Below are 19292 nucleotides of genomic sequence, written 5' to 3' on the forward strand. Positions count from 1 at the left end.
ATCTTAGGAGCTACATTTCAGACTTACAGTGGAATCCATCTGATTGTATCTTGCAATATCTTTATGCAGCGTCCTCAACATAATCATAGCTACCATTCCAGACAGAAAGAGGACAATCACTAGGGAATTCATAATACTGAAAAGAAAATAAAAAAGAAAATAAATTAAAAACATAATTTAAACTGCAATGTAAACACTTCAGTACCATAAACTTCCTTCTTACCTAAACCACTGGATATGAGTGTGAGGCATGGATTCCAAAATATAATCCCATCTTGATGCCCACCTGATACTTTTTTCTTCCTGAAAGAGTAAACACATGAATTTCAGATACAGTTAGTACCCAATTCATACATTTAAAAGTTGACATTCATGCAAAGCAATCTTAAATCTCGTGACTAACTGAAATTTCAAGTTCCATACCTTACAGGGAGCAGTTTAATAATAGTCACCTAGAGCAAATGTAAGATTTAACCATTGAATCTAAACCAAAATATTTTCTGAATTTGAGCACCTGTGCCTTCCTTAGACATTAAGGCTTACCAAATTAATTTAATTGTGTGTCCTCCCTTCAAGAACTGTATTAGCTCATATGTAATGAAGAATAATGAAAGAACATGCATTTTTTAGCATATGTAAATCCATATATCAAGAAACTAAGCTATGCTATACAGTCTCCAGCATAATGCTTCACTGTCTAGATCATGCTCTGTCCAAATTATCCTTTGCTTTCATACAACCTCATTTCAGTACCAACTACAAACCCCATTACAAACAGCTTTTACTGCAGGACAGGTGGGGAGACAATACTATGGAACTTACACTGTTAGCAGAGGGAAGCAAATTACTCCTCCAGGCATTTCAACAGATTAAACTTATTCAAAATGAATATTCATTGATCAGAAACACACCAGAAAAAACATTTCTTTTTTTTTATTTTGTCGAGTAAATGGGGAAAAATGATTAGACAGTGCTACTTAAGGTGAAGATTGTTATTAAACAAACTATAAATACTACTCTATTGATTAATAAAAATGGCTAGGTATCTGGCAGGCTGTTATTTCAGTAATTTATAACATACAAGAGCAAGAGTGCTTTCCAGTAAAACTAGGTTTTGAAAATAACCCAGTGGATTAAAAAATTTAGTCAAAATCATGTTATCTAGTTCACTGAGATAGCAAAACCATGTCTCAAAGCAAGCAGCACATTTCTAAACCAGTATCAATGACTCTAGGATAGAACTGCATTGTTCCTCATACCTAAACTGCCGTTTTTTTTTTTGTCTTCTTGAGATGACCTGCCTGCCAACCCAATGGAAATTCAGAAGATTACCTCTAATTGATGTAACACTGTGCACAAGATAGTTGCACACACACAGCTGGGCATGTGATTTTTAAGGACAAACAATAAAATATTATGAAGCTGAGGTCACTCTTACTTACAAAGTTCTCACAGGTTTCCAGAAATACTTGCTTTTCAGTATACAAATTCATTTCAGCACCAACTATATAATTTCTCAAAATATAATTATATAGTATACATATAATACAATCCCTTCTGAGTATATTTCTTATACTATTTGTTGTATTTTGAACTAAAAGTAACATGGAAACAGTTTGAGAAGGAATAAGAAACTTTATTAAACGGTTTGCCCAGCAAACTCCATTTACGGAAAAACAAAACCAAAACCTCCCTCTCCTGTTAGTCAGCAGAATGAGAAATATTCAGCTATCACTCCTGCCTGCAGCTGCCTGTTATTCTGCTCCTCTGCTTTTAAATAGCAAGTAGTAGAACAAAGACTACCAGCTTCCTACTCTTTTGCAGGTTTCCATGGGAGGAAGACCTTGGAGAAAAAGCAGCTTTTGCAGCAGGAGGGCAGAAAAACATCAGCTTCCACCTACCTACAACAGTGATTTGCTCAAACACACAATTTCTCAGACTCAAGAACTTGGATTGAAAAATAATCTACCAGACAACCTAGGCAGATGTGGAAAGTGTGACTCTTAAAAAACCACATATGTATTTCACATTCACTCTGTGTGTGTTAGTATGCAAAACTGTGATGTATGTGGTTAAATCCCAAGTCACCTCTGAAATTCCAGTTCAAATAAAGTTTTAAAACTACAAATTTACTATTCTGAGCTAATTTTAATTGTCCAACTTTTGAATTCAGAGTATTAATGGGTGATTTTAAGAGGTAACTAACAGAAATCTTAGTACTCACTTGAAAAGTAACTGAGTATGTGTATGCAATTTTGACTTCTCCACTAGCCTTATTGCTTATATCCATAGGTACTCCTGAGCAGTCAGGGTTGTCTGCATGAGTGTGCTTGTAACTGTGGGAAGAAAAGACACAGAATGAAAGCCACTTCACTGACAACATTCTTAAATAATTAATTCATCTTAAAAAAGCATACCAAGGATTCTTCCCCTAAATATAAGAATTGTACTTAATGTCTCATAAATTTCAGAACTCGAAAGGAACACATCCTAAGCTCAGGAATTTTTGAAACTTGAACTTCTTAAACAAGATTCATCTCTTCTAAAAAGAGCACAGTGCCTAAAGCAGAGTACCAAAAATGAAAGAAGCCTTAGTATTGCTATGAACAGCAACACATTTAAAAAGTTACACCACCAGAACCACTAACTTCTGTCAGAAAAAAACACTTTCAACTGAACCAACAATGCAACAAGCTCAGTTATACCATGAAGGACAAGATGCTAAGAAATAGTACCACAGATACCAGTGTGCAAAAGCCACACAGACACCAGAACAACTGATGACTGTATCTGAGAAATCTTTCTATTCAAATCCTAAATGTTGAAGACATCAAATCTTGAACTGCAGTCAAGCCTGCAGCACTGGTGGCCTATTCTGATAGAAGACATAATATTCCCTGGCAGGAAAATTAGGGTTCTACATGCATGCACACACACACTCATCACACCCCACAAACAGTTGCATATTTTATCTTTTCTTGGTCCAAATAGGAAGAGGTTCATCAAGGTCCATCAAATTCAGAACAAAATGACATTAGAGTGTCCTAACTACACTACATCAATCAACAGGAGAAGTAATATACAGGTCACATATCTGAAAGCATTTCTCACTAGCAGCAGGTTCCCAGATCAAAGCAAGTGTCTTGGGATGGATCACTTTTTGATGAAAAGTTACTTTCAACTACTAACCTTTTTGGTTCAAGTTTAGCAGCAACTAGTCTTGCCCCCAGAGCTTCATTTTCCACAACATGGTAATATATTTTTATGTCAACGTGGTTGAAAATATAAAAGGTATCTTTTTCATGAAATTCTGACTGCAATGACAAAAAGTATTAAACATGATATTAAGCAATCAAAAAATATAGACATCTTAAACAGAAGCCTGCATAACAGAATTTTAGACTGCATTCAGTTTTTCTATCAAGAAGTTCTACTAAAATATGAACATGAAATACTGGGAATTAAAAAGACAGTAAGTGCCTTATTGCATTAAAAGCAGAAGTTCGAAAAGTTAATGCTAATATTGGTCTAGTACAATTGAAAAGTAGAAAAATTAATTTTAAATATTTTATATACATATATTAATAGATTTCTTTAACTGAAGATGTCTTATTTAATTAGCAAACTGAATAGATAACTGTGTAACAACTTTGGTTATCAGAAACATTTCAAAAACATCAGCTATTTTAAAACAATGAATATATTTTTCAGAACTTAACCAGAATCTCCCAAGACAAAACGCAAATAAATGCTCCCTGTGACAGAACTATCTTTGAAACCAAAGATGGACAAGGATATACAGCAAGCAGCAGTCAAGAATGCTGAATGCAAACCTCAGATGAAGAGAAACTTCACCTTGGAATTTAGTCAGTTAAGGAGGTTCTTAAACTATGTCTAATGAAGTTCAATTAGTACCGCCTTAAGGGTTCTATCCCTACCCTTTCTACAGAGCAACCCCAATTATAAGAATAGTCACATAAATGAAACATTCTAAGGATACTTACATATATAAAATGTTCTTTTACAGTATATTAGTTACTCCTTCAAAGGTTATTTTTCTTTCATTAAAAGCAAGTATTAAAATAAGATTTAAATAGTATTGCCAGACTACATATTTGATCATAAATGCATCCATTCATATGGAGCCCCTGAAACCAATTCATTATGGAGGCAACTAAACAAAATTGGCAACCACAGAAACTGTTACCTTTGGTAAGATCTATTAAGTAAAACCAACCATTTTGAAAAAAAACCCAATAGCCTATTCCAAGTTCTCAGTGACCTTGCCATGGAAGAGGTCTGTGGTAGTCTAAACACTTCCTGGACTTTCTGTTGTATTCTTAGCTCCATTTGTTTTCAATGCACTCATCTGGACCTCCACCACTGTATCATCTATCACAAGAGAATCTTTGCTCATGCAGAAATCTTATGTCATTTTCATTAGCTCCCAGTTTTAGGGAAAGTAAACCTTTGAAGAGTATGCAGAGGTACAAACATACCTATGCAAATCTGCTTCCATGAGAACCCTCCTATCCCACTAAAATGTAAAGTCCAAGCCTTTAAACATTTCAATTTCTTAGGCAGTGAAGGATGACATGCTTTCCTTCACCTTTACCCTCCACATGTACTAAATGCTATGCATGTTCATCCCTTGATCTTTTAGAGCCCTTCTGTACTATGCAACATAAGCGACAAGGTTCTTAGGCTTAGATGGGGCTTTCAAACTAAGGAACTTGCAGACCAAAACACTTGCCTACTTTTAGGCAACATGGGTTCTTAAAATAGCAAGGACTCACCATAAAAACTGATACAGGAGAAATACTAGTCTCTAAATTAGTAAAAAGGGGGTATTAAAAATATATAATTGCATAAACATACATTAATAACACAGGCATCTTTTGGACGGCCATCTTCTGTAATGTAACAGCCAATAGGAAAACCAGGATTACAGAACCTCTGGCCATCTTCCACATCATAACACCATGTCACAGGCATGTTGTCCACAATCCTGTAAATGACAGTGTGACACTTCACAATTTTTCAAAATACGCAGTGTAATGGAAACAAAACCAGATTAACATTCATCTAACATTGCTACATTCATTACTGGACTATTAACTACAAGTAGTCTTATACTTGTACATGGAATATACTTATACATGGAATTTCACTGATTGCCAATCCAAGCTCCAAGTGAGTTAAAAGCATGTAGCTATTCAACTGAAATCACTGTATTCACTGCACTGGTTCATGAAGTCCCCTTATAAAAACAGCCCAAAACAGAAAACTCACCCAGTCCAAAGTCATAACAATTTAACTTATCATTTTGTTTTTTAAAAATGGCCAAAATCATCCAATTTGCTAAACTAGCTAAAACTGACAATTTCAAGTTTAAGACAAAACAAAAAATTTTTAAAAAAGTCTACATCACATATTAATTCTCCAGCTTCCTCATTGCTCTTCCATTGCAAAACACATTTTTTCATGGCACTCTTAAAACTTTTTTTTTTGCTATTAAAGTGAATTCCTAATCATCAATCTCATTTATAGCTCCCAAAGAGTATGCAACATTTTAATTAGATGATTTGCATTACCAAAAAATTGTAAGCCACCAAACAACTGGGGAAATAATAACTTTCAAACCTGCTGCTTTTATATTACTGCCTCACAAGATTTATAGTCCTATTACCTGAAATCAGGGAGCTTATAGGTGAGTTTCAAGGAAAAATTTGTGGGAGTGCACACTCCCATGATTATGATCCCATGATGAGTTGCAGAAAGTTAAAAGACAGCAAGATACAAACTGTATCTAACATGCAACTAACAATACAAATGTCAAAACTGAAAACATACTTTTAAACATAAAGGATCCTATCCCTTCCTAAAATGGACTACTAGAAGACCCTAAGCCAATTTATGTTTTATGAAATGTTTTAACTAGCTAGAAGATGAATTCCCAAAATATGTCATGCAAAGAAGACTTAAAATTCAGTATCTGCCAGCATTAATTGCCCAAGGCATATTAATTAACTTAATATATGAAGGCATTAGACAACAGCCACATTTTGTGCATCAGTAAAGTAAAACAAGGACATCCCACTGAAAGCTAACACAATTTTATACAACTTACCAAGCTACTGTATGTCTTTACAACTAAGGATCCTAAAGATTCTTTTAAATACTTAATTAAACACAGGAATTATGACTCCAGACAACAAAAACAAAGCATTATTTAATCTGTTGCATATTGGAACTGCCTCTGAATTAGCACAACTTTTCAAAGCACATCAGCAGATGGGGAGAAAGAGTGGTATGTGCTGCCTTTACCCACGCAACATGAAGAGAGCTGTATAATCCCTACCAGTAGCAGAAATAAACTGCAGTATTCTTGGTTTATATTGACACAACAGAAATGGCAAAGACAGACCCTACAAAAACAAGAGTTGCTAGGTTTTCAGGAGATCCCAAAGACTATCACAGTTGCAAACAGCAGCAGCAGCAGCACCAACCAATTCCTTCTCACTTCACCATGCTACTAACAGGGTACAATAAAGTTGCAAATTAGAAGCTATTTCATATTTAGATTCATTACACTTTGACCATATTATATGAGGGCAATGGCACAAGGTTCAACAAGGCCCAAGTGCTGGGTTCTGCATGTGGGTCAAACAGTCTCATGCAGAACTTCAGGCTGGGGCAAGAGTGGATGAAAAACTGCTGAGCAGAAAAGGACCTGGGGTGCTGGTCCAAAGATATTGAACATGAGTCAGCAGTGAGCCCAGGTGGCCAGAGTCATCCTAGCCTGCATCAGCAATAGTGTGGCCAGCAGGACATGGGCAGGGATTGTCCCCCTGTACTCAGCTGGGGAGGTGGCACCTCAAATCTGCTGTCCAGTTTTGGACCACTTGCTACTAGAAAGACACTGAGGTGCTGGAACATGTCCAGAGAAGGGCAACAGAATTGGAGAATAGCCTTATGAGAGGCTGAGGGAGCTCAGGTTGTTTAGTCTGGAGAAAAGGAAGCTCAAGAGAGACCTTACTGCTATCTTCAAATGCATGACAGATGTCCAAGGTGGAGGTCAGCCACTTTTCCCAAGCAACTAGTCATAGGAAGAGAGGAAATGGTCCCAAGTTGTGCCAGGGCAGGTTCAGGCTGGATATTAGAAAAAATTTCTTCACAGAAAGGGAGGTCAGGCATTGGAACAGGCTGTCCAGGGAACTGATGGAGTCATCAACCTTGCAAGCATTTAAAAGACTAGATATGGCACTTAGGGACATGGTTTAGTGGTGGAATTGGCAGTATAGGCTAATACTTGCATCTGGTTTGTGGCAAGATGTTGGTTGGCAGGGGGATATAGAAGCTTTTGTAAGCACTTCCATGTCTGAGAGAGCCAGTGCCAGCTGGCTCCAACATAAGACTCCCTGCTGGCCAAGGCCAAGCCTGTAAGTGACCAGAGGCAGCACCTCTAGCAAACAAATTTAGGAAAGGGAGAAAAAACCCTTCACAACAGCATCTACAGCTGGAGGGAAGAGTGGGAATATGTACAACTCTGCAGACACCAACATCAGTGGAGAAGGGGGGGAAAGAAATGCTCCAGGCACAGGAGCAGAGATTACCCAGCAGCCTGTGGTGCAGCCCATGGTGAGTCAGGCTGTCCCCTTGCAGCCCATGGAGGACCCCACATCAGAGCAGGTGGATGTGCCCTGAATGAGGCTGTGACCCCATGGGAAACACACTGGAGCAGGATGCTGGCAGGACCTGGGGCTCCATGCAAAGATGAGCCCACTTTGTAGCAGGTGTGCCAGAACTTGTGAACCCATAGGAGACCCAGGCTGGAGCAGTCTCTTCTTGAAGGACTGCATCCAATGGAAGGGACCCACACTGGAGCAGTTCCAGAAGAGCTGCAGCCCATGGAAAGGACTCGCATTGGGGAAGTTCATTAAAAACTCTTCCATGGGAGCAACCCCACACTGGAACAAGGGCAGAGTGTGGAGAGTCCTGACCCTGAGGAAAAAGGAATGGAAGAGACCATGCGTGAACTGACCACAACCCCCATTCCCTGTGCCCCTGTGGGGAGGAGGTGGTGAAAACTGGAAGTGAAGTTGAGCCTGGAAGAAGTGAGCGGTGGGGAGGAGGAGTTTGAAGATTTGGGTTTATTTCTCATTACCCTTCTCTGATTTGACTGGTAATAAATTAATAAATTCCCCAATTTGAGTCTGTTTTGCCCATGACAGTAGCTGATGAGTGATCTCTCCCTACCCTTATATTGACCCTTTCATTACATTTTCCCTCCTCTGTCCACTTGAGAAGGGGAGAGACAAAACAGCTTTGGTGAGCACCTGGTGTCCAGCCAGGGTCAACCCACCACATGGTTGAGCTAAATGATCTTAGAGGTCTTTTCAAACACAAACAATCCTGTGCTTGTATATTTGAAATTTTATCTCCATAACATATGCTAGAGAGATTGCTTGCTTTTGTTAGTGCCTTCATCATCTAATCAAAACAAGGCAACATTAAAATATTGCAGCTAAGTTTGGTTTGGATAAAGGCTTTCCTCTGCACCTATGCAGCAAAGGCATACTGAGCTGCCTTCAAGCAGCAATGCCGGAACAAATTGATAGTTTAAGTAGCAAATCATTTTTCACAGCTAATCATAAAATTTAAAATGACTTGAAGAGATTATACATGTGGAGCAAATACACTATTCAAGAGTGTTCTTATATGTCTCTCAAGAACATCTGGTGATGAACATTGTCAGGCAAGATATCAGTATAGCTGTTGAGTCCAATTCAGTATGTCAATTCCTAATCTTATTAAGTGGCTTTTGAAACCTTAAAAATACTTTGCACCATCTGTGTTCCCCAGGAATTTCATGATAAATTGAAGCTGGATAATAACCCTCTACTGAATCCTCACTTATGCTACCTTGTTGATCCCTGTACAACATACCTCTGTACCATACTCCTGGAATATGCATTATTAATCACAAAATCCAGCCACTGCCACTTTGTAAAGCTGTTGCTAAGGAGAACTAACAGACATAACCAGGGATTTTTTAGTGGTTCTAAAGTTTTAGTTTAGGGCAGTGGCCAAAGGAAAAAAAAAAAAAAAAAAAAAAAAAAAAGCCATTAAAAGAACTAAGAAATAACCTATATTTCAAGGGAAGTTTCCACACTGAAAAATAGAATTATATCTTACTTGAACATCAACAGTCCTATCAAATTAGGTACACTGGTTTAAAAAAAAAAAAAGTATACTTGAATACACTAACTATTTTTTAAACAATTTAATCTACAAAACCAGACTGAAGTACTTTTTGTATGATTAGTTTTACATAGGTCTGTTTCAGCTTCTATCAGCTTCAGTAATGGGTTTTCCTAAAAAGAAAATAATTTCTTTCAAGCCTCATAGCCTTGGAAAGCTATTGTTAATTTACACACCAAAACATACACAACCTTTTATAGCTGAATCTTTTATGCCAAATTCACATGCATTACTGAAATTCAAAATGGTGCAAATAGTACAAACACATGCAGTATTGAAGAGGAATATAATCAAGTCCAGCATGTTCAAAGCTCCATTTATTTTAGCATTAGGCACACACACTTCAAATCCCTGCAAAAGTGGCTGTACACTGCAGTTTCTTTATTACTTCCTTGTTCACCTCCCTGACCATATGACTATTGCCTGTGAACCCTTTTGACATAACCTATCAAATTCCTACTACACTAATTTCCAAGAGGTTCCCAGAAATATCTGTCAGTGAATCACAGTTTATCCCCCACAAAGGGATATCCCATATCAGTTCTGAGAACAGTAGAAAATGCACTTGTTGCCTTTCCGACTGTTTAAAAATTGAAGGAATTGAATGCGCCATTTCAGCAAAAAACAGTTAATGACAGTGGCAACATTCAACGTGCATTTTTACTAAAATACCCAAAAAGCTTAAATCCAATTAGATGAAGACCAACACGTTTGCTCCATTAAGCAGGAAGCCCATATTTGGAATTGGAGCGTACCTATGAGTGACATCAGTTAATGATGCTTGTGCATTCCTTGCAAAGACCTGCCTCAGGAACTCATGCCCAAGCTTTTCCTTCTATTCTTGCACCTGAAAGCTGCTGTTGGCAGAGCATGCCAACATGTCAAGCAGTAAATAAACACTGATAATGTGGCTGGGTATTTCCAGTGTCAAGACTGAGCCTGCTGATAAACATTTCACAGCTCTTGGATGTGGGTGCAGTGTTGTGAAAATGAAAATCTGCCTGAGATTCAGCACACACATTCAGCCTTGCCCCACCCTTACTGCCCATCGGACAAGGATTCAGTGCCCAAGCTGAAACAGAGTCCCAGCATGCTCCAAGGTCAATCAGATGGTTCCAGAGAGACTCAGAATAGGAAAGGAACAAGCATTTATGCATTCCCCAAAATTATTTCATTAATTAGTTTTCATTAGCCACCTTTCCCTTCCACATCCATAGATGAGAAAACAAACATTGCATAGAAGTCTCAGAACTGTTGATCCTGTCTTCCAGACACAGCATTTGAAGGTGAGTGCAAGGGCTCTGAGGAAAACAACGACAACATAGCAACAGAATAAAGGTCCTGTAAGACTTCCCAAGCTAAGGCAGGACTAACTTCTACATTTACAGCTGAAAAAAAGCAGCAGTATTTTACAGTAAGCACAAAGCTTTGTGTTTAGAAACAGATTCATTTCCATTGCTCCTAGTGCTTATCCTTCAAGTGAAGGGTTTTTTTTTATGAAGGCAACAAACAATATAACATTTTATGCAAAAACAGATGGGGAAGATATTAAGTGCACATATCTAGTGTTCCATCTGTATTAACTTGCAAATACAAAAGTATAAACTAAATTATCACCACATACTACACTAACCAATGTATCAATTTTGATACCAACTTACCAGTGATGTTGGTAATTCAGTAGCATACTTTTTTTCAAAAAGTCTAATTTCTGTTTATCTTCTGGCTTTGTGGTATCATATGTTTTTGTACAAACAGATTTACATGTCTCCTTCTTGTTGAATGTGAACTAAGAAAAATGAAAGACACATGAGCAAAAACGTTGTAACAAACTGTTGTATTTCAGTAAATAACAATTTCTCCTATACATTTCATTGCCTATGCTATTATAATGAGAACACCTAACAAATTACTGAAACTAGGTATATTAACCCTCCAGAGGTTTTATACTGGTGTGTGCTATAAACCCCTCCTGTGCTTATTGTACGAGCCTACAGCAAGAGCTCTTTGTTACTGACTAAAACATGTTTTCTGCCATGATTTACCAGGTGCTGTCACAAGCAGCTTCAATTGATATCTTTCCTACTACCTCTGTCGGAGAGAATGTAAGACCTTCAGTCACCAGAAAAGACCAGCAAGCTAACATAATTTATAATCCTCCCGCTTTATGGCTGCAATACTTTCAGATCTGGTTGCAAGAAACAAGAGTGCTGAGCAGCAATAATCAGGTTTTATCAGATCCCAAGGAGAGAAGATAACCTGCACAGAATTTCGGGCTACAGCTCCACAATGCAAAGCACACAGTTACAATTAGGTTAAACTGACGGATTTCTATCGTGTGGAATTTCAGATGCTGAAGCTTTCTCAGATAAAGCCCTTGTGAAAATCATCTTCAAGATTCTGATCTCCTTTGGTTACGTTTGAATGGACACACTACCAAACACCCCCTGTCAGAGAACAAACCCTGTAAGGAGACGGTTCTATCCTCTCTCCAAACAACACTTGGCCAAGGTTTTCAGACGGACGCTTCTTTCCTTCTGCTTGACAAAAGTCAAACCTGAATTAGAGAAAAGATACAAAAATGAATAAATTATTCTCAGCTGCAAATAATGTTCCCAAATCAACATGCTCATCACAAGGAACTATACAGCTTTCCCTGTAGACAACAGTTTCTTCATTTAACTTGTGAAGTGTGAAAATCACTATCCCAGTTTGAAAATAAGCCAGATGAAACAGAACCAGCAATCAAACAAATCTCTTCATCAGCTATTTCAGAATACTGTAGCATAAGTTTCTTTGAGTAATTAAACGTTTCCTATTTGAACAGGGATTTTAGACAAGAATTAAATCTTCATCTAGAGTTTAATAATGACTCTGAGAAAAAACCATGCAGGCCAGATTCCAGAATTTCAGGGAAAATAAAATACAACAACAACAAAAAAAAATTAAATATAACACAATGCAATAAAATACAATAACACAGAGGCAGATCCCTTACAACAAACACTATTAAACAGATTATTACAGTTTTATTCATCAACACATTTAATAGCACATCCTCCATGTTTTTCCAGACACATTTTGATATAACATCTGCATCTGGTTTTCCAGTCTATTTTTAAATATATCACATTTGTGTTCCTTTAAGTGCAGACATAACTGGTGCTTAAGCTCTTCAATATTAACAGTCAAAATATTCTTTATAGCAAAAACTTTACATAGTTGTACTAGGCACTGATACATTTTGTGCACTCCTATGATGTGTACAAAGAAAACATTTAACACCTCATTAAGATAATTGATGGGATGTTCGCACCTCATTACCACTTTAACTCATCTGGCATCGACTACTAAAGACAGGCAATACTTTGATCTACAGTGACAACTAATGGAGTAAAGTATCATATATTTATACACACATATTTTAACCTTAAGTTACACTGCACTAGTGAATCAACCTACATGAGAGCCTATGAATCCATTCACTGAAGTATAAGCAAAGACAACTGAGACAAAGGAAGCAATGTAGGCACCCATCTGCTCATTGAAAATTCTGTATTTGTAAACCTATGCTAGCAAAATAAATAGCCATGCCTCAGTGGCACACTGCCATAACAAGACATAGATAATACTTTTAGGTAAATTAAATTCATCTTTTTGGAAAAACTGACAATTAAAATGGCACAAACAGTACAATATACTTACGCAGTGTATTCATAGGGGAGGACAGACTCTACTGAGTCAAGTCTGTTCACAAACAGCTCGATTCCAGACTGAAAGAACAGAGATAATCAGCAGTTATATTTAAAGCACTTCTTCGATTCCCATGGATATGTAAAAATAGATTTGTTTGAATAAGGTTAAGGAAAGCTGAAAATGTAAGATGTGTAATGAACTATATCTGCTGGGAGCATAAGTAAAGCACTGTTTAACCATCACAAATGCAGTGACCACATGACAAAAACTTAAAGGCTAACATAACCATTCCAACTACAAGACAGCAGGAAATCATGCACAAAAATAATATCCTCAGCACAATTGCCAGTGTTTGAGTTTAATGTACCAAGTTAGAGTTGTGTTAGTCATCACCACAACCTTTGCATAATGGAAGTCTTAGAAGAACATGAAGAGAAGATAAGACCAGCATTTCTCCCTGTAATTAAGATGCTCCATAATTTTATCTGTGTAGTAACTAAAAACTGAACTATGAGAATTTCACCAATGTATTCAGACTGATACAATATTTTAAGTTTGAACGTAATCCTTTTTTAAAGAGAAGGCAAGGATACCCACATTTACCTTCCTATAAAAGCTTTTCAGTAATTTTATCAGCTCTTGAGTAAGATCCTGGAATTCAGTCTGCTGTGGTTTCAGACTAGTTTGGTTGATATACATTAATTACAGATGGGCTAGCTCGCTTCTATGGAAAGGGAGAGGTCTCTCACTCTTCCCTTTTAGTCACAAAATCCCTTTCCTTATTTTAGTCTTGCAGTTACAATAAATTTCAAGTGTTCACCTTACACTGCTTGTGGCAGTTATCTTCTTGTACAGTAAACCAATCCAATGGGCTTAAACAGCAAAAGACTTACAAGTCTTTTACAAAAAGAAATACAAAAAAAAAAAAAATTTACAAGGTAGTTCTTAGTATCACAGCAGGCTGTCCTCACTTTGGCTGGGATAGAATTTTCTTCTTAGCAGCTGGTGCAGTGCTGTGTTTTGTATTCAATGTGATAACACACTGAAGCTTAAAGTTGTGCCTAGGTAGTGCTTACCCTGAGTCAAGGACTTTTCAGTTTCCCATGCTCTGCCAGCATGGAGGTGCAGAAGCTGGGAGGGAGCACAGAAAAGAGAAACTGACCTGAACTGTCCAAAGGGCCACTCCATACCATGGAATGCTACACTCTGTATATAAACTGGGAGAGTTGGCTGGAAGGGGATGATCATTGCTCTGGGATGGACTGGGCAACCATCAGTGGGTGGTGACCAATTGTATTGTGCAACTTGCTTTGCCTGGGTTTTATTCTCCTCTCTCTCTCTCCTTTTTATTAAAATTATTAGTAGTAGTATTGTTACTATTCTTAGTAGTATATTTACTTTATTTCAATTAAACTGTTCTTATTTCAACCTACAAGTTACTTTTCCCCCCAGTTCTCCTCACTGTCTCACCAGGGTCAGCAGGGAACAAGCATCTGTGTGGTTCTTAGTTGCCAGCTAGGGTTAAACCACAACACAAATTGAGCTATTTTATTGTGTAATCAGACAAGAGCTGAAGAGCAACATAAAGGTGAATGTCCTCAAGAACAAGCCCTCTCCCCTTTCAAGAGCATCCCATCTATTTTCTCACCAAAAGAAGAGCATTTCCTCTCTATGAAAATGGAAATTTTCACATGTATCTGTAGCTCAGATACTTCAGTTGGGTACTGTCCATGTGCAAGTCAGGATGCAGTCCTGGGAGACATAGGAAGTTCCGTGGGCTGTTAGCATGACCCACTAAGTGAAGACACACCTTGAGGCTCATCTTTCCATGCCCTAAGCCATGCAAACCTGATGCTCACCTCTGGGTAGTGCATGCTTGCCATAATTCTGTAAGCCACTTCAACTCCCTACAACAGCAGGAAACTAGACTGGTAAAAAGTTGAATAGTTTCCTGCCATGTTAAGCTCGAAAAAACAAGTAACACAGCTGGATCAATGCAGAGGACAGGTACACACTGTCCAGGGAAGACAGGATTGAAATCTCACTCTCAGCAACAGGTAATTAGACTGCCTCAGCTGGCCATACAAACATGGCCTTAAATTCGCTACTTTTCATCACAGGAGATTTATGTGATTGCTGCATTTTTTTTCCTAAGAATTACTGCAGATAAGTATATTTGATAAAACATTTCCCATACAATACCAAACCCTTTTTGGAGCAATCAGTATTTTTTAAAACTGAGTAATAATTCTTAATCTTCAGGCAAGATTACTATTTAAGTCTGCATAGATCCCATTCCATTTCTGATATTCCAACCAAAACCAGAAGAAGCAGCCAAACTGAGTTTGCCCAAGCAGATTAGCAGGAAACTTGGCAAAAGGGGGAAAGCCATGGGTCTCACTGCTCTTACCTACATGCCCCTTTAACAATATCTCATGCCATCTCACCAACACAGGACAGGAGATGACAGGGGTCATAACAGACAAATAGTAGGTATTGAGATCTGGCATATGGATCAAAATCCTCAGGCAGAGGAAAACTCACTATTACTGACATTGGGAATGTCAGTAATAACTAACAGTGGTAACTGCAAGAAATCTGTGAGAAATGTATAATATGAAGCCTGCCCAAGGAAGCTTAATTTTATCCACTTACATAAATAAGATACAGCAATAATCCGATCATATATTGTTTCTCCTTACCATGGACCAGAGTACAGTCAGCTGCAGACTACATGGAGAGAATTAGATGTGAAGAGTGCTTCAGACTTCTCCATATACCTATGTCTAATATGGAAATTGATAAGAGGTGGCTAATTTCAGAAAGATTATTTGCAGTAGTACAGCTGTTGAGACATTCAGCTGTCTGCTGATGGTACATTACCCAAGTACCTCACTTTGCAATTATTAAATAAATTCTCAGGAGAAGACAAACACTGTGTACGTTTTATATGAGGAATAAAAATGCAGAGACATCTGAGAAAGAATACCCCATAAGTGTCTCAGGTTGGTTACACAAGATAGTAGGCTATGTGGTCCACCTGACTTAAAAAAATAAATCTTTCTTCTACAAGCTTAAAACAGGAATAATCCAAACATAGCAGTATTTTTCAGGGACACTGTGGAAAAAAAAACCAACAACAAAAAAAAAAACCCCACAAACTGCAGCTTGAAAGCTTTAGCCTGTATTTGGAAAAATCCCATTCCTTAAGAGGGTGGTGCAGCACTATAACAGGTCACCCAGGGAGGAGATGGATACTCTATGCTTGGATGTTTCCAAAGGTTGCTTAAACAAAGGTAGAGCTGAGTTGATCTAGTGTTGACAACAGTGGTGCTTTCTGTCCTTTCATGCTCCATCCTCATGAGGCTGCAGTATGTGACCTGCTGAGGTTACTTCCAAACACCATTTCTATGGTCCTATAAAAGAATGTCCACAGAATATTTTACTACTACAACTAAGGAGCCTTCATTATGTGCTTGGCTTATTCCTGGCTCTGCTGATTCAGGAACAGCAGAAGGATAAAGTCAGCACATGGTATTTACCAAAAGCATACAGCTTAAGCAGGCTCTTATTCTGAAGAATTATGAACCAGTGTTTCATGCAACATAGAAGCTCAGAGCTCAGACAGCCAAAGTAGTAAGACCATGGATCATAAAACTGACTGGTCTTGAGCTTTCTCATTTGAATATTAAAGCATAGTCTGCTGTAATTTCCATCACAGCAGCAGGATACAACTTCAAAAGGTGCCCCAAAGGAGTAAAGATGCTTTTTCATCAGAAGAGATTTGCATGAATGCTCCCCACCAATCTCCTTAAAAATGAGTTATTTGGTTATGTGAACTTTGCTAGTCGCTTCTGCAGGCACGAATGCACGTTTAAGCTTCACTTGACACAGGGCCTAGAAACCCCTGTGCTTCAGGTTCCTGCAGCCAGGAAGACCCAGCAAGGAAAGTGTTACTGGATGCTTCCTTTGATATCTGCTCCAGCTGCTCGCTCCTGCCAAGAATCACACACACCCCCCTCGGCATGACCTGTCACTGCCATCCTCACTTGCTGCAGCTTTCCTTCAGGGATTTGAAAGGGCCCGAGAGATAACCGGCCGGAGCTTCCTACTTGCCCGACGTGGCCGTAACTCACAGGATGAGGCGACAGCTCCCTCCTTCCCTCGGAGGGAGCGCGGCCACTCCCCAGCCAGGCCGGAGCTGAGCCAGGCAAGCACCTCTGCCATTCTCCTGGCTCCTCCGTCTCATCAATATCCTTTTCAAGGAGCAGTGGTCATAAACTCAAACACGAACAAGAACTTCTTTACACTGAGGGTGGCAGAGCACTACATCAGGCTGCCCAGAGGGTCACGGAGTCTCCGCCTCTAGAGACATTCATACGCGTTCCTGTGTCACCTACCCCTGCTTTGGCAGGGGGGTTGCACCAGGTGATCTCCAGAGGTCCCTTCCAGCCCTAACAACTCTGTGAGCAACCGGAGCACAGCGGGAACCGCAGCACGCTCCGAGCCCCCGCAGCCCCCCGCGCCCCGGAGCCTCGGTGCGGCACGGCGAGGCGGCTCCAGCCCCTCCGACAAACCCCGCTACACGGCCCCCGCCGCGGGGGACAACGCCCAGGCCGCGCCGCGCCCTCAGGGGCCTCCCCTCAGCGCCCCCCGGGCTCACCTTGCACTCGGGCTTCTCCTTGCCGGCCTCGCAGAAGTTGACGGGCGCCAGGCCCGGCAGGTAGAAGGCGGCGGCGGGCGCGGTGGCCGCCGCCAGCGCGGCAGCGAAGAGAAGGAGGCGCCGCAGAGCCATGTCGGGCCGGGGGCCGGCGGGGCCGGGGTCGCTGGGCCGCAGCGGGGTCGCGGCTCCGTCTCTCGCCCCCCGCGCCCGCCCTGACGCGGCCGCGCCGCTTCCGGCTCCCCCCTCGCGCGCGCGCGCGACACGTCGTCACCCTCCGCGCGCGGGGCCGCCTGACCGAGCGCCGGGGGGGGCGGGGCCGGCGCGCGCGTTCGCTTCCGGGGTGTCTCGCGCCCCCGTTGCCACGGCAGCGCGAGCGCGGCTCCGTCCCGCCGGCAGCGCCGCGCGGGAACGCGTGAGAAGGCGCCTGGCTGGCGGGGCGAGGGCGGGGATCCGGGAATGCGTGAGGGGAACCTGGCTGGCGGGGCGAGGGCGGGGATCCGGGAATGCGTGAGGAGGAGCCGTGCTAACGGGGCGAGGGCCGGGAGCCTGTCCTTCTCTGCAGCCCCGGTGCTGTGCCCGGTTCTGGGCTCCTCAGTGCGAGAGGGACGGGAGCTCCGGGAGTGGGTCCAGCGGAGGGTGGCAAAGATGAGAAGGAGGTGATGTTAGCAGGACAGGCTAAGAGAGCTGGGCCTGTTCAGCCTCAGGAAGAGACGGCTGAGACGGGACCTCACCAATGTTTATCGGTGTTGAAGGGAGGGTGCCAAAAGGATGGAGCCGGGTTCTGCTCGGTGGTGCCCAGCAATAGGGTGAGAGGAATCGGGCAGAGAGCGATGCACGGGAAGTTCCACCTGAACATGATGGTGAACTTCACTGTGTGAGTGAGCACTGGAGCAGACTGCCCAGAGAGGCTGTGGAGCCTCCCTCACTGGGGATACCCAAAAACCATCTGAGCACAATCCTGTGCCGTGTGCTCTGGGATGACCCTGCCCGAGCAGGGAGGTTGGACCAGATGTCCCACTTGGTGCCTTCCAGGCTGTCCCGTTCAGTGATCCCGTGATGTCCACAGGTGGTAGATAGGAAGGGTGCTCAGCTGCCACCTGGGAGCCCCGCATCTGGGCAGTCAATGCCAGCAAAGCCTGGCTCACCCATCCCAGGCAGGCTGCACTGGCTTCATGCCTGCCCTGCAGTCCTTTCTTTTATAAAAATGTTGTCTTTTTAAAAATAAATTCAGTCTTGTTTTTAAAATAAATTTTGTCTGTTTCTTTATTTTTTGTGTTTTTTCTTAATTCTCAAGGGTTTCACAGGGAGGAGGGAACTGCCCCTCCCAGCCGCTCTTACCAACACCCTTGAATTCCCAATAGCTTTCACTTCAAGAGTTCCTGAGTGAGGAAGGGGTTATTAGAATATAAAGTTAATTTCAAAGTACTAAAACAAAACAGGAGCTTCTTCTAGATGCAGCAGAATATGGTTGTCATTGAAAAAGGGGTGGGGGGGAGCTTGAGTGATTTTTTTTTAAACAAAAATATGCAAAATTTCATGCAAAATATAGTCTCTTTATAATAGAAAATGCAGTCTTTATTCCTCGATTCTCTTCCCGTGGGCTCTTGTGGGGAATTAATGACCAACACAGCTGGCAGGGAGCAATCACCCCTGCAGGCTGGGTGGTCAA

General features: G+C 40.8%; 1 protein-coding gene across 1 annotated transcript in view; it reads right to left on the reverse strand.

Moving 5' to 3' along the window:
• The window catches only part of TM9SF2 (transmembrane 9 superfamily member 2), a 29602-nt gene extending 11708 nt beyond the window's left edge, over nt 1-17894 (reverse strand). Inside the window, exons 1-9 of the mRNA XM_079328684.1 lie at nt 17624-17894; nt 12970-13037; nt 11728-11821; nt 10926-11053; nt 4879-5008; nt 3190-3314; nt 2225-2336; nt 224-303; nt 28-136 (exon numbers count right to left, since the gene is read on the reverse strand). Of these exons, the coding sequence (XP_079184810.1) occupies nt 28-136; nt 224-303; nt 2225-2336; nt 3190-3314; nt 4879-5008; nt 10926-11053; nt 11728-11821; nt 12970-13037; nt 17624-17755 (978 nt within the window). The 5' untranslated portion in view covers nt 17756-17894. The remainder of the gene's footprint in view (nt 1-27; nt 137-223; nt 304-2224; nt 2337-3189; nt 3315-4878; nt 5009-10925; nt 11054-11727; nt 11822-12969; nt 13038-17623) is intronic.
• Nucleotides 17895-19292: the final 1398 nt, after the last annotated feature.

The sequence above is a fragment of the Erithacus rubecula genome (assembly GCF_903797595.1).
Source record: "Erithacus rubecula genome assembly, chromosome: 1".
Lineage (NCBI taxonomy): Eukaryota > Metazoa > Chordata > Aves > Passeriformes > Muscicapidae > Erithacus > Erithacus rubecula.